Source organism: Ammodytes marinus, assembly GCF_949987685.1.
Source record: "Ammodytes marinus genome assembly, contig: scaffold_172, whole genome shotgun sequence".
Classification (NCBI taxonomy): domain Eukaryota; kingdom Metazoa; phylum Chordata; class Actinopteri; order Uranoscopiformes; family Ammodytidae; genus Ammodytes; species Ammodytes marinus.
Genome location: NW_027648287.1, coordinates 53,488 through 75,000, shown reverse-complemented (window position 1 = coordinate 75,000; position 21,513 = coordinate 53,488). Strand labels below are relative to the sequence as shown.

The 21,513-nt window shown below is 41.8% G+C and overlaps 1 protein-coding gene across 1 annotated transcript; it reads right to left on the bottom strand.

The window, feature by feature from the left end:
* Nucleotides 1-2,664: 2,664 nt before the first annotated feature.
* LOC307270797 (NACHT, LRR and PYD domains-containing protein 3-like) lies at nucleotides 2,665-20,642 on the bottom strand. The gene is made up of 12 exons (XM_080054682.1): nucleotides 20,547-20,642; nucleotides 17,451-17,541; nucleotides 17,096-17,200; nucleotides 15,817-15,971; nucleotides 7,285-9,109; nucleotides 7,018-7,188; nucleotides 6,509-6,682; nucleotides 6,121-6,291; nucleotides 5,496-5,669; nucleotides 5,044-5,199; nucleotides 4,839-4,885; nucleotides 2,665-3,401 (listed from the first exon to the last, which is right to left on the bottom strand). The coding sequence occupies exons 2-12, from the start codon at nucleotides 17,507-17,509 to the stop codon at nucleotides 2,869-2,871; spliced, it is 3,570 nt and encodes a 1,189-aa protein (XP_079910808.1). The 5' UTR covers nucleotides 17,510-17,541; nucleotides 20,547-20,642; the 3' UTR covers nucleotides 2,665-2,868.
* Nucleotides 20,643-21,513: the final 871 nt, after the last annotated feature.

Sequence of the window (21,513 nt, the reverse complement as noted above, 5' to 3'; positions counted from 1 at the left end):
CCATTCTAGTCGCAAGGCGTGGCAAACCATCAACCAGCTAAAAGGCAGATACACAACGCCCCCAAGCTGCCCAGTCACAGCAGATGCCATTGCGTCCGTGCTCCTGAAGAACGGTCGCTTCCCAGACGCAGACAAAGATGTTGCCCGTCTGATAACGCAGGAAGTGACTTCCCTCTCCAGGGCGGCAAGTGGAGATTTCACAGCAGACGAACTCAGTGATCCAGGAGATGGCCCCACAGGAGACGATCTCCCACGCCGGCAATGGACTCTGCTGAACCATCTACGAACTGGGGTCGGCCGGTTCAAAGGCAAGGCAAGTTTATTTATATAACACAATTCAGACACAAGGCCAAAGCTTCAATGAAGAAGTGGGGCCTGGCAGACAGCGCTGCATGCGAGTGCCCCTGAACAGACTGTCGACCATATTATGACCACCTGAACCCTATACAGACCACGCACTGAAGCCAGCCTCTTTGACGTGGGACCAGAGACAAGGGCATGGCTACAAGACACTGAGTTGGACCTCTGATGTTACACGTTACATGAAAGAAGAAGAAGAAGACCACAGCATGGTGGAGAACATCTCTCAGGACTGAAGAGGCAAAAACAATGAGACAGTTCTGACATTTCAGTAGATCAACAGACCTACTTGTACGAGTTAAAGTTGCTCTTTCAGTGCGTGTTAATTCTAGCGCCCCCCTTTGGACAAAAGCAGTAGTGTTTTTACCACACCAGATGTTCCTGGGTGAGCATACCCATGACAAAGGCCTTAGGAAAAACGATAGAAAATAGCATTCTTTGCACTGATAGTCTCGTTTGCTGTTACCGTAATTTTCGGACTATAAGCCGCGACTTTTCCCCCATTTTTCGACCCTGTTAGTACACAGCACAGTATATGTTCTGTAGCTACTAGGGATGGGCGTTAGTAATCGAGTACTCGAGTACTCCTCGTTTCAAATGAACTCGATTGGTGGATTAAAATGTTATATACGTGTACAAAATGGCACAAAACGGATAAAAAAAGTTTAACAAAATGTAATATTTTGATGCAAGTTAAATAAACTAAGCGTTGTGTCAAACAGCAACTGCAAATAACTGCCACCTCCGTGTCACCGCAGCGCAGCCTGTGTTCTCCACAGCACCGCGGAGCTGAACACGGTCTCTCCTTTCTCCAGAACATTGTCAGGAATATAACTGTCCAATTATTTCAAAGCAGATGATAAAGTTACGTTTATAAAAAGGGGAGATGACACCTGTTACTCTCAGTTAGTAATGAGTAGACTCTAGGTGAGCATGCAAGGTGCTCTCCGCTTGGAAAGAAAAGAAGAAGCAAGGCTTACTTCAGGCACATTCGCTCCGAGCCACAGTTACGAAGCCTTAACTATGAAATATGGGGATGAGATTCAAAAACCGACCGGTGTAACGTTTCGTTAATGAGGAATTAGTCGCGGTAATTATTCACGGACACGGAGTGAGCATTACGTGGTTGGATATAGTCTACTGCTTTGGTGAGTTATTTATATGTATTTAAATTGTAGGACAATCATTTTATATTATCTGCTGCCCTTCTTATTTTAAATGGTGACTTAGGCTGTTTTTTTTTGTTACAACTACAGCCCATGCTTTTTTTCTCCTCACCACATACCTACTGGATCGGTTTAAATTGTGGCCCGTCTATTTAATTACTTTCAGTGAGGAAAAGGTGTTTTAAACTTGTGGGAATAAATCCTTAATATCATATGGCAACTGTGACTGTTTGACAATAAGCATTTAGCGCTTTATTGCGGTGAACTGTTGTTCTGCAGACAGATGCGTTGCGTTCTAAAAATAGAAAAAAGTTTAACAAGGAATCGATTGATCCTCGAGGAATATAAGCGATCACACGAGTAGCGAAAACACTCGTGCCCATCCCTAGTAGCTACTATTGCACTAAATGGTAACACTTGAATACGTTGTGCAAATATGCAACTTGTTTGTTGAAATGTTAATGAATGGGAGCTTCCTCAAGCAGCCATCTCTTTCCCAACAATCCCCTCTGTGCACGAACTCTTACATATGGTAATTAAACATTATAACACCTGCGGCTTATAGTCCAGTGCGGCTTATAGTGCGGAAATTACGGTACATGTAATGTATGATCATCAGAGGAAAAATTTAGATTCAGAGATATAATCACACACACATTCATACACCGATAGCAGCAGCATTCCACGCATGGTGCAAGCTAACTATCAGGAGACATTTAGGGTTTAGTGTCTCTTTGCCCAGGGACACTTGGACATGTGGCGGGGAGACGGGGGATCGAACCACCGACCCTGTACCCCAGTGGACGACCGCCCTACACACTTCACCACAGCACCCCTGGGTAAAAAGGTGGGTAAAGCACAACAGACTGCATGGCCTAAAACCCTCCACCTAATATGATAGATTTCATTCATTACTAATAAAGTTGCATCTGTGACATCTACAAGCTTGATTCAAACAAATTAAGAAAACAAGCACAAAGACTCAAGCCATACTGACTAATGTTTCCTATAAATGACATATGTAAAAAAATATTTCCACAATATAAAAAACTTGCAATTATGATTCTTTATTTACAGAGGCATTTTTTCAAACTTCTGACGCTTGAATCAACAGAACTTCATAGTTCCTCGTAGCTTCTTTAATTACCATGTTACTGCCAAACTAAACATGAAAGCTGCATACTGTATGTAAAATAATATTTCCCCATTCTTCAAACTTTACTATCATGTTTCTTGATACATGCATCTTATAGTTGAATTGTTTCAATCAATTAATTGATTCATTTGTTACAAAAACTTGAGAACGTTTTCTGTAACTGTGATCCTGGTCAGACTCTCCCTCCTACAGACGACACAGAGACACTGAGGAACCAGACCCATAGACCCCAAACCCAGGGTAAAGAGGTTCAGTGAATGTGGTGTTGAAGGTGTGGAGGTGGATCAGTGAGTCAGAGGAGACTCTGTAGAAGGACAGAGAGCCAGCAGGACAGTCCACATACACTGCTACTCTGTGAGAGACAGAGGAGGAGGGGATGGATGTTGGTTTGTTTTTGTGCCAGACACAGTCACCACCAGCTTTTGAGCATCTCAGACTCCAGGACTGATCATTACATCCAAAACAACAGTCATTACTGCCTTCTTTCCTTCTGATTTCTCTGTAACTCACTGATATAAGAACATCTCCCCTCAATTTAACCTCCCAGTAATGGCGACCAGTCAGAACATTACTACACAGCAGCTGAGCCCAGGGGTCAAATCTCTCTGGATGATCAGGATATGGCTGCTTCTCCCGCACATGTGTCACCTTCCTGTTGTTGTCAGACAGTTCTAGCTCTTTGTTTATTGTGTTTGTGTCCAGTGTGAGTTCACAGGCCCCTGATGGAGAGAAAAAGACACAACACAGCAGCAGTTTATCATCAGACACCTGATGGGTTCATGTGTTGTTATATTAACAGACTGTTAATTAGATCAAACCTTCAGAATGACTCACTGTTTTGGATCTACTTTCATCAAGATTTTAATTTTAAAGGTGGAGTCAGCAACTTCTGGAGAACGCTTGATTTCAAAATATTTATTTTTCCAAATTCAGTGGATATCTCCTCACAATCTGCTACCTGTCCGTACTGTGTGCCCTGACATAAATAACTGGTATTAATACACAGCCTAGGCTTTGTAAACAAGCATGTTCACAGAAGGTATTCAAACAAAGGGACCTACCATAGCCAGCAACATGCCCGTTTACAGAGCCTAGGCTGTGTATCAACAGACAGATGCATTGCGTTCTAAAAATAGAAAAAAGTTTAACAAGGAATCGATTGATCCTCGAGGAATGCAAGCGATCACTCGAGTAGCGAAAACACTCGTGCCCATCCCTAGTAGCTACTATTGCACTAAATGGTAACACTTGAATACGTTATGCAAATATGCAACTTGTTTGTTGAAATGTTAATAAATGGGAGCTTCCTCAAGCAGCCATCTCTTTCCCGACAATCCCCTCTGTGCACGAACTCTTACATATGGTAATTAAACATTATAACACCTGCGGCTTATAGTCCAGTGCGGCTTATAGTGCGGAAAATACGGTATACAATACAGTATACATGCAGCACCAAATTAATTACAAGATCCTGCTCACCACCTACAAAGCCCTCAATAACCTTGCCCCCCCCACCTCACCGACCTCCTCAAACGTCACTCCCCCACTCGCCAACTCAGATCATCTGACACCAACCTTCTGACCCCCATCACAAGATCTAAACACCGCACCCTGGGAGACAGAGCTTTTGCCATTGCTGCCCCAACCGTCTGGAACTCCCTCCCCATAAACATCCGAAATGCAATAAACTCATTTAAAAGCCAACTCAAAACTCACCTCTTCAAGAAAGTATATGACCCCTGACCCACCCACACCACTCCAAACCTCTTTTTGAATCTGTATCTTGTTTTCCATTGTTTTTGTTTTGTTTTTCTTATGTAGGCCTATTGTATATTCTATGTGATGTAAAGCGTCTTTGAGTGACCTCCAAAAAAGCGCTATATAAATCTTATCAATTATTATTATTATTAGAATGCCGACTATGAACGACTTATCCAGGTGTTCTTATCCGACTTCACGTGTCCGTCATTGTGCCAATTTTTGTGTGAAGTAAATTGGATGAAGGTGTTTACATGCATTTTACAAGTCCTGTTGAAGTCTTATTCGTTTATTTACCCGATCATGGTTCTCCATGTAAACGTGCTGACTGACTCCACCTTTAGAATGCTTTAAATGTGCTGCCTTGTTTTCCTGAATCAAAGTGAACACACACTTACACTTCTTCAGACCAGGTTTCAGCCTCTGCTCTCCACCATGTTCCATCCTGGAGGGAGAAACAGAGTCAGAATGAAGCTTCCTCATCAGTAACATATTCTTTTTTTGTCCATTTGTTAGTCAGCTGATACAGACTGTGAGCCAACAGTCCTCAGCCTGTCAGTGTAACAGAGAAACAGTGTGTGAGCTCTTGGTGTCTCTTCATACCTGAGAGTCTCCAGTCTCAGATCCTCCAGCAGCTTCACTCCTGAGTCTCCTGGATGGTTGTAGCTCAGGTCCAGCTCTCTCAGATGGGAGGGGTTGGAGCTCAGAGCTGAGGCCAGAGAAGCACAGCCTTTCTCTGTGGTCAGGCAACCTGACAGCCTACACACACACACACACCCACACACACAAAATGGTGAGTTTTCATTTGTTTGGGTTTGTTTAGGTCCAGAAAGAATACTTTAGAGCCATGTTAAACATAATCTGTGGAATTTAATAATGAGAGCAAGATATGAAAATAACAGTTCATGAAAATTCATTATTTGACTCTAGAAATAACTTCCAAACTATTGAATAATAATTTTAGCAGACACAATCCTACAGAGGTTAACTTGTTATAAACTGATGTAAATCAGATGTCAAATGGTCTTCAGTTGAACTGGTGCATGAAGCCTGACCTGAGAGATTCCAGTTTACAGGGTGGACTCTGCAGCCAAGCAGACAGATGCTTCACTCCTGAATCCTGCAGGTCGTTGTTACTCAGGTCCAGCTCTCTCAGATAGGAGGGGTTGGAGCTCAGAGATGAGGCCAGAGAAGCACAGCCTTCCTCTGTTATCAGACAACCTGACAGCCTACACACACACACACACACACACACACACACACACACACACACACACACACACACACACACACACACACACACACACACACACACACACACACACACACACACACACTATGTGAACATGTGATGGTGAGTTTAAATTTTTTTCTTTGATTTTTGTTTAGGTTCTTTTTGGTCCAGCTGTAATATTTGAGGGCCACATTTATTAAACATATATTAAACATATTATGTGGTATTTAATAATTCAATAATAAAAATGTAAAGGAGAGGAATAAATTAAAATAACAGCTCATGAAAATGCACTATTTAACTCTGAAAAAACAACTTCTGAAGCTTAGTGAAAGATATCTTGATAAATCATTGTAGCAGACTCAATCCTACACAGGTAAACTTGTTATAAACTAATGTAAATCAGATGTTAAATGGTCATCAGTTGAACTGTTTGGTAATCTGACCTGAGAGATTCCAGTTTACAGTGTGGACTCTGCAGCCAAGAAAACAGATGCTTCACTCCTGAATCCTGCAGGTTGTTGTTACTCAGGTCCAGCTCTCTCAGACTAGAGGAGGAGCTGAGAACTGAGGACAGAGCTTCACAGCTTCTCTCTGAGAGGTAACAGCCACTCAGCCTGGAGAGACAACAGTAAGAGAAAAGGTCATCAATGTTCAACTCTATCTTCTTGTAAAAAGATCTACACCTATGTAAAAACGTATGTCAATAAGACGAATAAATATAATTTGATAAATCATTGTAGCAGACAGAATCATACACAGGTTTAATTCTTATAAACTAATATAAATCAGATGTTAAATGGTCATCAGTTGAACTGTGGCATGAGGCCTGACCTGAGAGTTTCCAGTTTACAGTGTGGACTCTGCAGTGCAGCAGACAGATGCGTCACTCCTGAATCCTGCAGGTCGTTGTTACTCAGGTCCAGCTCTCTCAGATGGGAGGGGTTGGAGCTCAGATCTGAGGCCAGAGAAGCACAGCCTTCCTCTGTGATCAAACAACCTGACAGCCTACACGCACACACACACACACACACGCACAGGCACACGCGCAATGGTGAATTTTATTTATTTTTGGTCCAGATACAACACCTTAGAGCTTTATCGTATATATTAAACATAATATGTGGTATTTAATAATTCAACAAACTAAATGAAAAGGAGAGAAATATATAAAACTAACAGCTAATGAAAACTAATTATTTGAGTCTAGAAACAACTGCCAATGCTTAAAGATATTTTGAATAATCATTGTAGCAGACACAGTCCTACACAGGTTAACTTGTTATAAACTGATGTAAATCAGATGCTAAATTCTCATCAGATGAACTGGTTGATTATCTGACCTGAGTGTCTCCAGTTTACAGTGTGGACTCTTTAGTGCAGCAGACAGATGCTTCACTCCTGAATCCCCCAGGTTGTTGTTACTCAGGTCCAGCTCTCTCAGACTAGAGGAGGAGCTGAGAACTGAGGCCAGAGCTTCACAGCTTCTATCTGAGAGGTTACAGCCACTCAGCCTGGAGAGACAACAGGAAATGAAAAGAGTCAATGCGTGTTTTAGTTTTTTCAGTTGAAAGATGGCGATCGTTTATTGATGGATAAATCCTACGTACAGAGCTTTGTTGGAGGCTTTGACCACTGGCAGCAGCCTCAGAAGAGCCTCCTCTGAAGCAGAGTATTTCTTCAGGTCAAACACGTCCAGATCTTTTTCTGATGATTGTAAGATGAAGACCAGAGCTGACCACTGAGCAGGAGACAGTTGATCTGTGGAGAGACTTCCTGAACTCAGGGACTGTTGGATCTCCTCCACTAGAGAACGATCCTTCAGTTCATTCAGACAGTGGAACAGATTGATGCTTCTCTCTGCAGAGGGAGAATCCTCAATCTTCTTCTTGATGTACTGGACTGTTTCCTGATTGGTCTGCGAGCTTATTCCTGTCTGTGTCAGCAGACCGCTGAGGAGCTTCTGATTGGTCGGCAGTGAAAGACCTAAGAGGAAGCGGAGGAACAAGTCCAGGTGTCCATTTGGACTCTGTAAGGCCTTGTCCACAGCACTCTGGTAGAACTGTGTTAGATTAGCTTTGCCGCTGAAGACTTTAGACCGCAAGGATGTTTTTTGTTCATCAGACATCAGATTGACTCCAGAGTTGATGAATGTCAGATGGACATGAAGAGCAGCCAGAAACTCTTGAACGCTCAGATGGACGAAGCAGAACACCTTGTCCTTGTACAGCCCTCTCTCCTCTTTAAAGATCTGTGTGAACACTCCTGAGACCACTGATGCTGTTCTGATATCGATGCCACACTCTGTCAGGTCTGATTCATAGAAGATCAGGTGTCCTTTCTGCAGCTGCTCAAAAGCCAGTTTTCCCAGAGACTTGATCCTCTTCCTGCTCTCTTTACTCCAGTGTGGATCTGTCTCAGCTCTTCCATGATACTTGACATTCTTCAGTTTGGCATATTTGGTGTTCAGTTTGGCCTGAACCACCAGGAAGTGGATGTACATCTCAGTCAGGGTCTTGGGCAGCTCTCCTCCCTCTCCGGTCATTACAACTTTATCCAGGACTGTAGCAGTGATCCAGCAGAAGACTGGGATGTGGCACATGATGTGGAGGCTTCGTGATGTCTTGATGTGGGAGATGATTCTTCTAGCCAGCTTCTCATCTTCAAATCTCTTCCTGAAGTACTCTTCCTTCTGTGGGTCAGTGAAACCTCTGACCTCTGTCACCATGCCAACACACTCAGGAGGGATCTGATTGGCTGCTGCAGGTCGTGTGGTTATCCAGAGGCGAGCAGAGGGAAGCAGTTTCCCCCTGATGAGGTTTGTCAGCAGCACATCCACTGAGGTGGACTCTGTCACATCAGTGAGGATCTCAGTGTTGTGGAAGTCCAGAGGAAGTCGACACTCATCCAGACCGTCAAAGATGAACACAACCTGGAACTCTTCAAAGCTGCAGATTCCTGCTGCTTTGGTTTCAGTGAAGAAGTGATGAACAAGTTTCACCAAGCTGAACTTTTTCTCTCTCAGCACATTCAGCTCTCTGAAAGTGAATGGGAATATGAACTGTATGTCCTGGTTGGTTTTGTCTTCAGCCCAGTCCAGAGTGAACTTCTGTGTTAAGACTGTTTTCCCAATGCCAGCCACTCCCTTTGTCATCACTGTTCTGCTTGGTTCATCTCTTCCAGGTGAGGCTTTAAAAATGTCTTCTAGTCTGATGGTTGCTTCTGGTCTGTCTGTTTTCCTGGATGCTGTTTCAATCTGTCTGACCTCATGTTCCTTATTGACCTCTCCAGTCCCTCCCTCTGTGATGTAGAGCTCTGTGTAGATCTGATTCAGAAGGGTTTGGTTTCCTGCTTTAGCGATCCCCTCAACCACACACTGGAACTTCTTCTTCAGGTTAGACTTTAGTTCACGCTGACATACTCCGGAATTACTTACTGAATAAATACACAAGAAATAAGATCAATGAGTGATTTGTGATTAGATTATGAATGAAAAAGATTTAAACATTGGTTCCGCCTTGAACGTGACACAAGATGGCTGCTTGACTTCTGCGCTCCTCGACTTGTTAAGAAAATAGCCCTAAAAACATTGAGAATATCCCGAACAACGAACTGAAACAAATATGGCAGAGGGCAGAGCTAATAAGAAAGCAAGTAGGAGAACTCAGGTCGCAACAGAGACACGGAATGAGGAAGAATGGTCTCAGCTAACGCAAGCTAGCCCGAGTAGCTCCCCTACCCACGGGCCTAGTGAGGATGATGGGGCAGAGCATACTACTTTGAGCTGCATATTGCGGGAGATAAAAAATCCCTTACAAACTGTCTGTCCAAAATAAAGCTATGACTCAGTGAGAATAGCCTCCAGCTGAACTCCAGCAAAACTGAAACCCTAGTTGTCGCCCCAGACACTATTGTCCCACTCATTACCCAGCATCTCGGCAACTTAAGTAGCTCAGTGAAAAAAAGTCTGAGGAATCTTGGTGTAATTTTTGATGAAGGGATGTCCCTAGAACAGCATATGAATCAGCTGGTCAAGAACTGCAATTTTCACTTGCGCAACATCTCCAAGCTCAGACACATGGTCTCGAGCCACGAGCTTGAGATGATTGTCCACACCTTTGTGTCCTCACGATTGGACTACTGTAACAGCCTTCTAACATGCCTTAGTAAAAAAGGCTTGGCTCGGTTACAAGTTGTCCAAAACTCGGCGGCGAGGCTCCTGACCCGCACCCACAGGAGAGCCCATATTTCTCCTATTTTGAAAGCTTTACATTGGCTCCCTGTCGCATACAGAGTAAACTTGAGTTAAAATCCTGGTGCTGACGTTCAGGGCTCTTCACGGTCAGGCTCCTGATTATATTAAGGGCCTGATCCAGCCTTATGCCTCCATCAGGAGCCTGAGGTCCTCCACGCAGAACCTCCTGATGGTTCCTCGCACCCGTTTTAAAACCAGAGGAGACAGATCTTTCAAGGCTGTTGCTCCTCGTCTGTGGAATGACCTGCCCCAGTCCTTGCGCATTCTGGACTCTGTGGATATTTTTAAGAGTCAGCTTAAGACGCACTTGTTCAGACAGGAATTCTTGATACATGTCTATGTACTCTGTATTATATTGTATAGTATTATATTGTACGTTCTTAGGAAACTCTTTGTATATGTGTCGTTTTTATTGTATTTTATTGTGTCTTTTAATGTGAAGCGCTTTGTGACCCTGGTCTGCGAGAGGCGCTATATAAATAAACTTTACTTACTTACTTAGTTAAAAGACTTCAGGCGGGACAATAAACAACAACTCTCGGAGATAAAAGAAGAACAACGCAGAACAAACGACTGACTCGATGAAGCTGAAGGTAGGATTGAAGAAGCCGAGACAGCACTACAGGCTATGGGCAGGCTAATGAAAAAGCTAATGCATCGCCAAGCTAACACCGAGGCTAAGCTAATTGACCAAGAAGAGCGAGCCCGCCGGGATAACCTACGGATTTATGGTATACCCGAGAAGGATGAGGGCGAGAACATGTGTGGCTTCCTAGAGAAACTACTGAGAGAAACATTGCATATTTCGGAGGACATGGAGGTCCGGATCGAGCGAGCTCACCGGGTTCAGGCAGCTAAACCAGGGGACGCACGGTCAAAGCCCCGGTCTATTGTTGCTAAGTTTGCTAGCTACAGAGTAAAGGAAGAGGTGATCCGACGAGCATGGCAGAAGAAATCAGTTTACTACAACAACACCCGCTTCTTCATAGACCATGACTATCCACCCGCGGTGGTTAAACATCGCTTTGAATACTTTGAGGCGAAGAAGATACTGAAGGAGCGGAAAATCAAGTTCCAAACCCCCTACCCAGCAAAACTTCGAGTCTATTATAACGATGGCATCCAGCTATACCAGAACGCGGCGCAGGCAACGGAAGACATGGCTTCGCGGGGACTACCGGTCACCGTCATCACGACACCACTCGACCAAGATGACCGGGAGCTTCAACTCATTTCGGCATGGCAGGTGGCCGGGGACCCGAAGGCGACAGCGGGCACAGCCGCAGAGACGCAACGAGAAGGGAGAACCAGACAGCGGTCCATCAGAGAAAAACTGCAGGAATTCAAACGAAACACACACTCCACCAAGTAAATATTTGCCTGATTTATGTGGTTCAAGCCTAGTAACCTAATTTAATTGAACAATTTTGTTTTTTGTGGACCTATTAAGAGCTAAGCTGGAACTATAAGACTGTTATAAGCAATGTGTATTTCCCAGCTTGAACTGCGTGGGCTGAGATAGTTCTGATTTGTTTTGAGTTACAAATACTGAGGACTCCTACAGATAACACTAGAAAGTAGTCGGGACACAAAGATGCAGTGTGCATGTCAACGGACGATATGCAATCATCTTTTAGGGCTCCTCTCTCTGGTAAGAGAGGATTTTCCCTTCATGAGTGCCTTAACACCAGAGGCACTAGAAAGGCTCGATTAGATCGAGCCTCACCAATGGAAGCAACTTAGGCTAAAACAGGTAGAATGGTTCTAATAAGATTGAAGTTCATCTTATTCTTGTATATAGTTTTGTTCTTACGGTTCATAAATGTTTTTGGGATGCATAATGTTCTTAAAAAAATAACAACGCCACCAAGAGGGAGAAAACAGGATGGGATCAACGTAGCACAAAAAGCCTATGACAGATAACCAAAAAATTAAGATTATTTCATATAACATAAATGGACTCCTTAACCCAATAAAAAGAAGTAAGATTCTGAATAAATTGAAAAAAGAAAAAGCACATATTGCATTATTACAGGAAACTCATCTTAACTCAGTTGAGCATGAAAACCTGAAAGGATGGGATTTTCAAAAGTATTTTACTCGTCATACAAATCAGGCCATAGAAGAGGAGTAGCCACTTTGATATCCAATAGAGTCCCGTTTGAGAAAACCTCAGAGATAAAAGATAAAGAAGGTAGATATTTGTTGGTTTTAGGGAAGATAGAAGATACTGAAGTAACACTACTAAATGTTTATATTCCTCCAGGCAGTCACATCTCTGTTTATAGGAAAATATTTGATTTAATGTCAGAAGCAAGAGGCATCCTTATATGCGGGGGTGATTGGAACATACGTATCAATCCGAGATTAGACTAGGGACTATAACGCAAGATGGAAGGACATTGAAAAGAGCTTAATTAAAGATTCCCCTATTCAGGCAGTCTTGGGCAATAAAGAGTCAGGCCGAATAATAGATACATTGAAAAACCCATGGCTTAAGTTTCAACTTAAAGTTTGGAACACAATCAAGACAGAATATAAATTATTGGATAAATTATGGATAATTAGGTGGAGTGCTTATGACCCTGACTTTAAACTAGAGGTGGGCATAGATTAATTGTTTTAATCTAGATTAATCTCATTGAATTTTGGAATGAATCTAGATTAATCTAGATTAAAATGGCTCATTTGAATTCATTCATAATATGTGTGTGCTCCCTAAATAATGACTCAAAGTAAGTCTTTGAGAACGTGTTTCTCAAGCCAGGTGGCGCATCAGACCAGGGGCTCATCTCCTGTTTCCAACATGCATCACAAACTGCTTGAGGAAGCTGTTCTACTATGATAATTGGTGATGAAAATAAATAATGTTCAACAAGATGTACTTGTGTTTACAAACTGTTAGGGATGGGCACGAGTAGTGTTTTCGCTACTCGAGTGATCGCTTGCATTCCTCGAGGATCAATCGATTCCTCGTTAAACTTTTTTCTATTTTTAGAATGCAGCGCACCTGTCTGCAGAACAACGGTGCAGCGCAATAATGCCAAGACCCAGCGCTTAATGCTTATTGTAAAACAGTCACAGTTACCATATGATTGTAAGGATTTATTTTCCACAAGTTTAAAACACATTTTCGTAACTGAAAGTAATTAAATAGGCGGGCCACAATTTAAACCGATCGAGTCTGAGGTGGGGAGAAAAAAAGAGAGAAAAAAAGCATGGGCTGTAGTTGGCAAATACAATAAAATGATCGGCTTTTGAATCTCAATCCCATATTCCATAATAAAGGCTTCTTAACTGTCGTTGGCTCGGAGCGAATGTGCCCGAAGTCAGCCTGGCTTCTTTACGTGACTTTCCAAGTTTTCCAGCACCGCATTCAGTGCGGACCACACACTGGCTGCGCTGCATGGAGGTGGCAGTTATTTGCGGTTGCTGTTTGACACAATAACGCTCAGTTTATTTCACTTGGATCAAAATATTTAATTTGGGCCCTTTTTGGGAATAGGGCATCTCACGCACCGTGAGATGCGTGTGCGTAGGTGGTGTGTGTCGTGGCCAAGTGATGGAGAGAGAGAGCGGCGGGTGTGTGAGAGAAGCTTTGCTCCTGCAATAAAGGCTCCTCAAGTGTCAACAACGGCCCCCGGCTATTATTACCCGACCAGAGAACACACGGAAGGGGGTTCACCCCGACGGCGAACAGCCATCGGCCCTGGAGGGAACCATCTCCCCTGAGCCGAACAGGAGGTGGAATAAGAGATTAATGGCGATATTTTTCTTATCGCCGATAAGAGTCTGGCGTTAACGCAGCACGTTAACGCCGATAACGGCCCACCACTACTTTAAACCCAATCAATTAGATCTTAGATTTAAAACGTAGATAGACAAAGGGATTACAACGTTCCACTCACTTACAAAAAAGGGGCAATTGAAAGATTTCCAAACTCTAAGAAAAGATTACTCCTTGGAGCAACAAGATTTTTTTTAGGTATTTACAGTTACGTAACTATTTTGATAAATGTAGAAAAAAATATCCAATAGATTTGGAAGACCCGGTGCTGAAAGAAATTTTAAGGGCCTATTCAGGTGAATCTAACAAAGGTACAGTTTCTAGATTATATAAAGGTTTCTTGACAAAAAAACATACTCTACAGAATACATAAAAAATAAATGGGAAACAGAGGGAAACTTTGAGATGACAATAGAGGAATGGCATAACTACTGTGATTCACAATGGAAATGTACTAGTTCATACACATGGAGGGAGTTCGCATGGAAGTGCTTAGTAAGATTTTTTATTACTCCAAAACTAAAAGCCCATTACTCTGGAGGAGACTCTAAATGCTGGAGAGGCTGTGGAAATAGGGATGCAAACCATTGGCATATATTTTGGGAATGTCCAGGGTTAAAACATTTTTGGTCAGAGGTACAAAAAACAATGAAAAAATATTCCACACGAAAATTCCTAATAACTTCGAAACATTTATTCTAGGTAAAGCTGACTTTCTTATGAGAAATATTGATAAATATTTATTTCAAATAATGATAACAGTAGCTAAGAAAAACATTACTAGACATTGGTTGCATCCCGATCCTCCCACATTAGAAGAATGGGCAGACACAATTAATGACATTTATCTAATGGAAAAAATAACCTTCTCACTTAATTTACAAATGGACAAATTCACTAAGATATTGGCAAATTGGACTTTGTTCATGAAAAAGACAGACAAATTATATAGATCCGATGGATTAAGGGGACAAAAAGCTCCCAAACCGAACCCTTCCATGTGATGGATTGTTGCCCTTTTATTTTATTTATTTTTTTTTGGTTTGTATTCTTATTTGTCTATTCTAGGCTGAAGGGACACGTTGAGAGAGTGTGCAGCTCTCAGCTTTAGACATGTGGCACTCACCTCCATCCTCTGCAAATGCATGGAAGTGGCAAAGGAGCTAGTTGGTGGGAGCCTGGACCTGCTACAGTTTTTCTACTGGGTTAAAATGGGAGTTGAGGAAGCTAGTGGAACAGGTCAATTTTTTTTTAAGATCGACCATCAGCTGTCCTTCACAAAACATCCAGACAGGGTCTAAAGCCCATCAGCGCATGTCTCTCCTGCGCAGGTTCAGAAGTATTATCATAGGACACGACGTTTCAACTACAGTATACTGATCACTCATTGAATTAGTCCTCAACTTTAACATTGTTTACTGGTCCACATAGTTTCTCACTGTAAAAACAGAACTCTCTGGGGCGCTCTTAGTTCAGTTGGTAGGGCGTCCCCCCCCCATGGGCCTCGGCCAGCAGCGGACCCGGGTTCGATTCCAGCCCGCGGTCGTTCTCTGCATGTCACTCCCCTCTCTGCCCCATTTCAATTCTGTCTCTACACTATCAATAAAGCATAAAAAATGCCAAAAAAATATTGTAAAAAAAAAAAAAAAAAAAAAAACTCTCCAGAATCACCAAACCAAGCAGCTAAAATCACTGGCACCACTCGGACCAAACTGAACAGTACAGCCGTGCAGTAGAAAGGAGAGCAGGTTGCATCACCATGGACTCCTCACATCCCCTTCATGACTCATTTTAGTTTCTCCCCTCAGGCAGCTGCTTCAGAGAACCTTTGGCCCAAAAAATAACTTCCAACAACTATTTAATTCCCACTGCAATATGCACTTCAAACAAGGCCGAATAGACACTAGCTTTTAATGCAGCTTTACTGAACGCACACACACTTTTACGGTTTTATTGAACTGGTTGTGTGATTTTCGGTGAGTCTTGTGTTGTTATTAAGTTGTTTGAGCCACAAACTGAAGGCAATTTTGATTTGTACTATACGATATATGGTACAATACAGTTTATTGAATTGAAATGAATTCAGAGAAATCCTCTTACTGCTCCACAGTTGGTCAGCCAGCTCCTTCTGCTTCATTCTCTCCAGATGGAAAGTAGTTGTTGTACATGTACAGACCATGAATGTGGAGTCCAGGTGTGTTTGATGCTGCTGGTCAGACCGACCACTGGGAACCTCTGAGATCTCCTGGTCGACTCTGTGGAGAAACCATAAAGAATTAGCTTACATCCTGTCTGGGGTTGAGGTAACCTTCCAGGGGCAACTGGCAGGTTGTCTGCCAAACAGAGCCAGTAGAGGCCTGGGGCGAGGTCAGACCCATATAGGTGCCTGTGCTGCTATTAAAGGAGCCGATATGGGTTTGTGATGTGAAAACTATTGAATCCTTCTGCTGATCGTGAACTGTCAGGAAGTTGGTCCAGAGCTGGTCTGGTTCTATCAGAATGGTTGTACTGGACAGCTCTACTGTGAATGTGTTTGACTTTGCGAATGTGAGAACTGGAAAACAACATCAAGCCTTGTGTCCATTGAGTGCTACAGTTTGGTTTGGTGCCGTGCAGTAACCCTGGATATCACTTGTGTTTCAATGCAGACAGTACTCTTACTTCTTGGTACATGGGGTTAATGACTAGCTACAAAACCATCATGACATCATAGCAGCTGCGTAACTATGGTGACATCGTAGCAGTGGGACACAGTGTAGCCTGCTGATTAATTCAATGAAGAGGAAAAACAGGATAAACAAAGAGCTGCGCACTGACATTTTTCTCTATACACACATTTCTTCACTCTAGCAGAGGAGATTACACACGGATCTCTCACACAGAAATGATGATTCTGTCGATTGATGAACAGACTGCAGTGTGTAGCTCCACCCCTTTTGGGACCCTTCTGACGGCTTGGTACCCCGAACAAAGGGGGACAAAAAAGGTATGGCACGGTTACATCGGTAGCCTTCACAACTTTGCACAGTGGAAATGCAATTAATTGCTTGCTGTACCAAACCAGACTTAACCCCTTAGTCGAAACCAGGCTGTAGTGCTCATAGATTTATCAGTTTCAACAACTCGAGATCTCAAGAGTGTTTTATTTCTAGTCAGTTCAACAGACTGACGTCCATCTTTAAAGTATATCAGCTTCCTCCTGATAGAAACAAATAGGAAACAGTAAATAATCTGCACTGCATCTAGAACACAGTAGATACACTGATCAGCTTTCACATGTGAGAATATAAATGAACGTGAAGAAGAACTGTGCTGAAAAGAAACAAAAACAGGTTAAAAATTACATAAATCAGTGATAGGATTTTAAGGAACAGTTTACCTCTCTGCAGCAGACGGTTGTTGTCCTTTAAAATCAATGTAACGACCTTTTGACCGGTCACTTTTGAAGGACAAACAGCTGGCTCCAGGTCCAGGAGAGTCTGGTCTGTTGAACACACACACACACACACACACACACACACACACACACACACACACACACACACACACACACACACACACACACACACACACACACACACACACACACACACACACACACACACACACACACACACACACACACACACACACACACACACACACACACACACACACACACACACACAGCTTTGAGAGTGAATAATGATGGTGCAGTGATTTGAGTCAAGGACAGTTAGAGATCCTCATGTCACCTCTGAGCTTTGGTCTGGCCGCCATGTTCCCCTCCCTCCTCTGTGTCACTCTGATCCATAGCAGAGCCCACACCTTCACACACACTTTCACCTGCAGAGAAAACACATCAACATCAACTGAAATCCTCCTTTCCATCACTAGTCCTGTAAAGTAAGTTGGTCTCTAACTGCTAAGTTGGTCTCTAAATGCCATTGACCGCGTGTTTTCAACACGCGTCTGTTTGTTTTATTTTTATTTTTTATTGTCAGTTTTATTTTCTATTTTAAAAATTTTCTGAAACAATAACTGTGTATCTGTGTATCTAAATCCGAATCTGATGAAAATGGGGGCGGGACCTGATAAGCCTTTGGCTTCTTCCGTCTCCCTTCGGACAACACAAAGTTAAATGTATGAATATATGAAAGAGAAAATTGTGTATTGTGTGGAATTGTCCGAAAGAATAATAAATTAAAAAAAAAAAAAAGTATCAGCTGCTCCTCCAGTGATTGGCTGTTATTCTCTGCTTCATAACACACAAATATGAAGAAATTTACACTGATATTCAAAACCAATATCAAACTACAGCGTGTTTGGTAATGAAAAGGCGCTAAAAATACTCTAAAAAAACTTCAGTAGCCCTCGTTCCCTAATAAGTCTGTGGAAATTTATTTGCCGCAAAAAAGAATATGAGTACGCAATATCACGTACCACGTCTTCTGCAATCAGCCTACAGAAAGGCCCTCATTTCTCTATATAAGGAATTCTGTTTGCCTAAAGTAAAAAAAGAAACATTTCATGCCTCAAGAAATAGACACAGCTGTCTCTGAGGTGGGAGACAAAAAAGGCTCAACTTTTCCCAAGCGTTTCCGCAGGGATGACGCTGGGGCAGAGGGGTGTTAATAACAGAGGTGGTAAACGTTAAAGGTTGTGTCGCCTACGTGGTGAAAAAGAAATGGTTTGATATCAAAGCGAAAAGAAGAAAAAAACAGTGGAGGACAGGGGCCACCTGATCTGTCAAAAATGAAAGAAAACCTGGAATCATTTGGCAAACGTCCATCGGAGGCATTTTATCAATGAGAGAGAATGAGGCTCAACAGTCCATCCTGAAATCCAGCATGGACTGTCACCCAAAGGTAATTTAGTTAGTAATTTTAAGGTTATATTTTTCAATTGCTTATGTGTGTTCTTATAATGAACAACCAGAATGAAATCAGTAGGCTAAACTTACATTGTATTTAATAGAAAATAGGTTATATTTTAATGTTGACATTCTCATAATACTGCATTGTAAGCTAGGACTGGGAACTCGGCTTCTTTAGTTGAATATTTTATTAGTGATTAATTAAAAACATTATGAAGATGAAATTGCATAAATTTCATGCATTATTAAATTAAAAGTTAAAAACATTCAATACATTTTTTTATGAATGTCGTTTTCATTACCTATGTATTTAGTTAAAAGTTGTGTGTTTAAATTGTCTTTAGACAGTCAAACATTTGTTCTCAGAATAGGAAGAAATTAAGGTAGCCTACCAAAATATTGATAAATTATGGATTTGTGCGTGAATCGTTCATACCCACGGCTTAGGCACAAATCTGTGCCTACGCACTGCTAGTAAATGAGGGCCAATGTTGTTTAACTCTACACAATATTTGAAACAGATATTTAGAAACAGCCAATCAGTATCCAGAAACATTTCTACTTTAAACAGTGACACAGCACAATGTGATCAAAACTTCACACCCTCATAACTTAACAGTCAAAGTCTAAAAACAAACAACAGTCACGTGAAAACCAGTTCAACAAGTGCCAAGTGTTTCCAGTCTTTCCCCGCCTCCTCTGCTTTACCTGCCTGAGGCTAATGTGGATCTCTGCACCTGTGTTGACTGATAGAGATGTGTTTATATTGTCTGTGAACCATTTGGCATTGAGTCTTCTATTTGTTTTTTAAATTGTGTTGCACCTTTCCTCCATAGAATCACAACATCACAGAAACTCAGTGTCAGATAAATCACAGCTCAGACGGTGTAGTTCCATTACCCGTCCACCAGATCGTGCTATTATCCCACAAAGTAAATCAGGAGCCGATATGATGCATTAACATTTCACATTTGGTTAGTCCTTGTAGTAATAACAAAGTACGATACAAATATTTGTGAAGAGTCTTGTTGGATTTAACAGAACCACATTATGAGCATTTGAGTCAAAATGAAGAAATTAAACTGACAGGATTCAGAAAGATGATTTCTCAAAATCCTTGGAGGGTTTATGGACGAATGTCAAAGAAGGTCAGGAATAAATCTGGACCTGAAATATTTTCTGACTCACCTACTGTATTTATTTTGAGGTGGGAAAAAAGATATTGCAAGAAAATTACAAAGCCATTCAAACATCCAATGAATGCAACACAACAATGCAAACAAGGTTAAAATGCGATAAAAACACAAAGAAAATGTTTTTTCCTCAAACTAAATGTCATATAAAAATATCAACAAAAACAAAATCATGAACAAAACTAATCCTAACTTTTTAAGTTCTCCTTTCTGTCCACTAGATGGTGCTATCTGACCAGCTAATGATATAAAGCTCAGATCAGCTCTGACAGATGTGTTGCAGCAACAGAGTGGATCCCTTTGTTTCACTATTAAATTAGATCACTGTTAGTGGAGCCGCGGCTGTGTGTCAACACCCGACTTTTTTCAGTGTGCACACACACTGTAAAGGTAGCAGATAATGAGTAGAAATTAGCCGATTTTGACAAAAAGTGTTCTGGATTACAATCGCTGAGTATGCCTTTAACAGTTCAACAATAACAGCAGCTCAGCCAAGTTGATCCAAGCTGTGGAACCAGTTCAGACACATTCTGCATGTTTAACTGATGACGTGAGCTCAGATTACAATCAAACTGCTGCTGATTCTACTGAACAAACTAACAACATTACATGAGAATCTGACTAAAGTCATTGCTCTTTAACTCTACAGAGTATTTCAAAAAGATATTCACAAACATCCAATCAGCATCCAGACAGATTTCTACTGTCCAGTTAAACAGCGACACAGCACAATGTGATCCTGATGATCAGACATTTAGAGGTTTCTCTGGGAGGATTCTCACCTGCTGAACTGACTTCAGGTCAACTTACAGACACTTTCCTCCTTCATGTGTGGAGGAAATACGGAGAGAAGACGCTGCTCATTCCATCCTGCTCAGTCCTGGTGTGTGTGTGATCTGAGGATGCGTCACACCCTCACAACTTCACAGTCAAAGTCTAAAAACAAACGTCAGATTGACGTGAAAACCAGTTCAACAAGTGCCAAGTGTTTCCAGTCTGTCCCCGCCTGCTCTGCTTTACCTGCCTGAGGCTAATGTGGATCTCTGCACCTGTGTTGACTGATAGAGATGTGTTTGTATTGTCTGTGATGCGTTTGGCATTGAGTCTGATGCGTTCATACTTAAAATTAGTTTTCCATCTGTTTTTTAAACTGTGTTGCAACTTTTCCTCCATAGAATCACAACATCACAGAAACTCAGTGTCAGATAAATCACAGCTCAGAGTGTGTAGTTCCAGTATCCACCCACCAGATGGCGCTATTATCCCTCAAATTAAATCTGCAGCAGATATGATGTTTCATTACCATTTCACAGTTGGTCTATCCTTGTAGTAATACATTAGTATAATGCAAAGCTTTGTGAACATTTTAGTCTGCTTTTAGTGAACACAACAGAACAAGTATTTAAGTTAAACTAAAACAAACTGCTATTAAGAACTGAAGAAATTAAACCACAAAATGCAAATCCTGAGTAAAACTCATCACAACTTTTATGATGTAGTTCTCCTGTCCTTCCTCTAGATGGTGCTAACGGTGTCACAACCTCATAACATATACAGGTTAAACTCATATTATTAGAATATCATGGAAAATGAATTGGAATTGAGGCAAGAAATTCATGCAAAAGGGGCCCAAACCAAGTACTGAGTACATATGGATGATTATACTTTAGAGAGGGCCGACATTTCTGTATTAAAAATCCCTTTTTTATTGATTTCATGTGATATTAAAATTTTCTGAGATTTTGAATT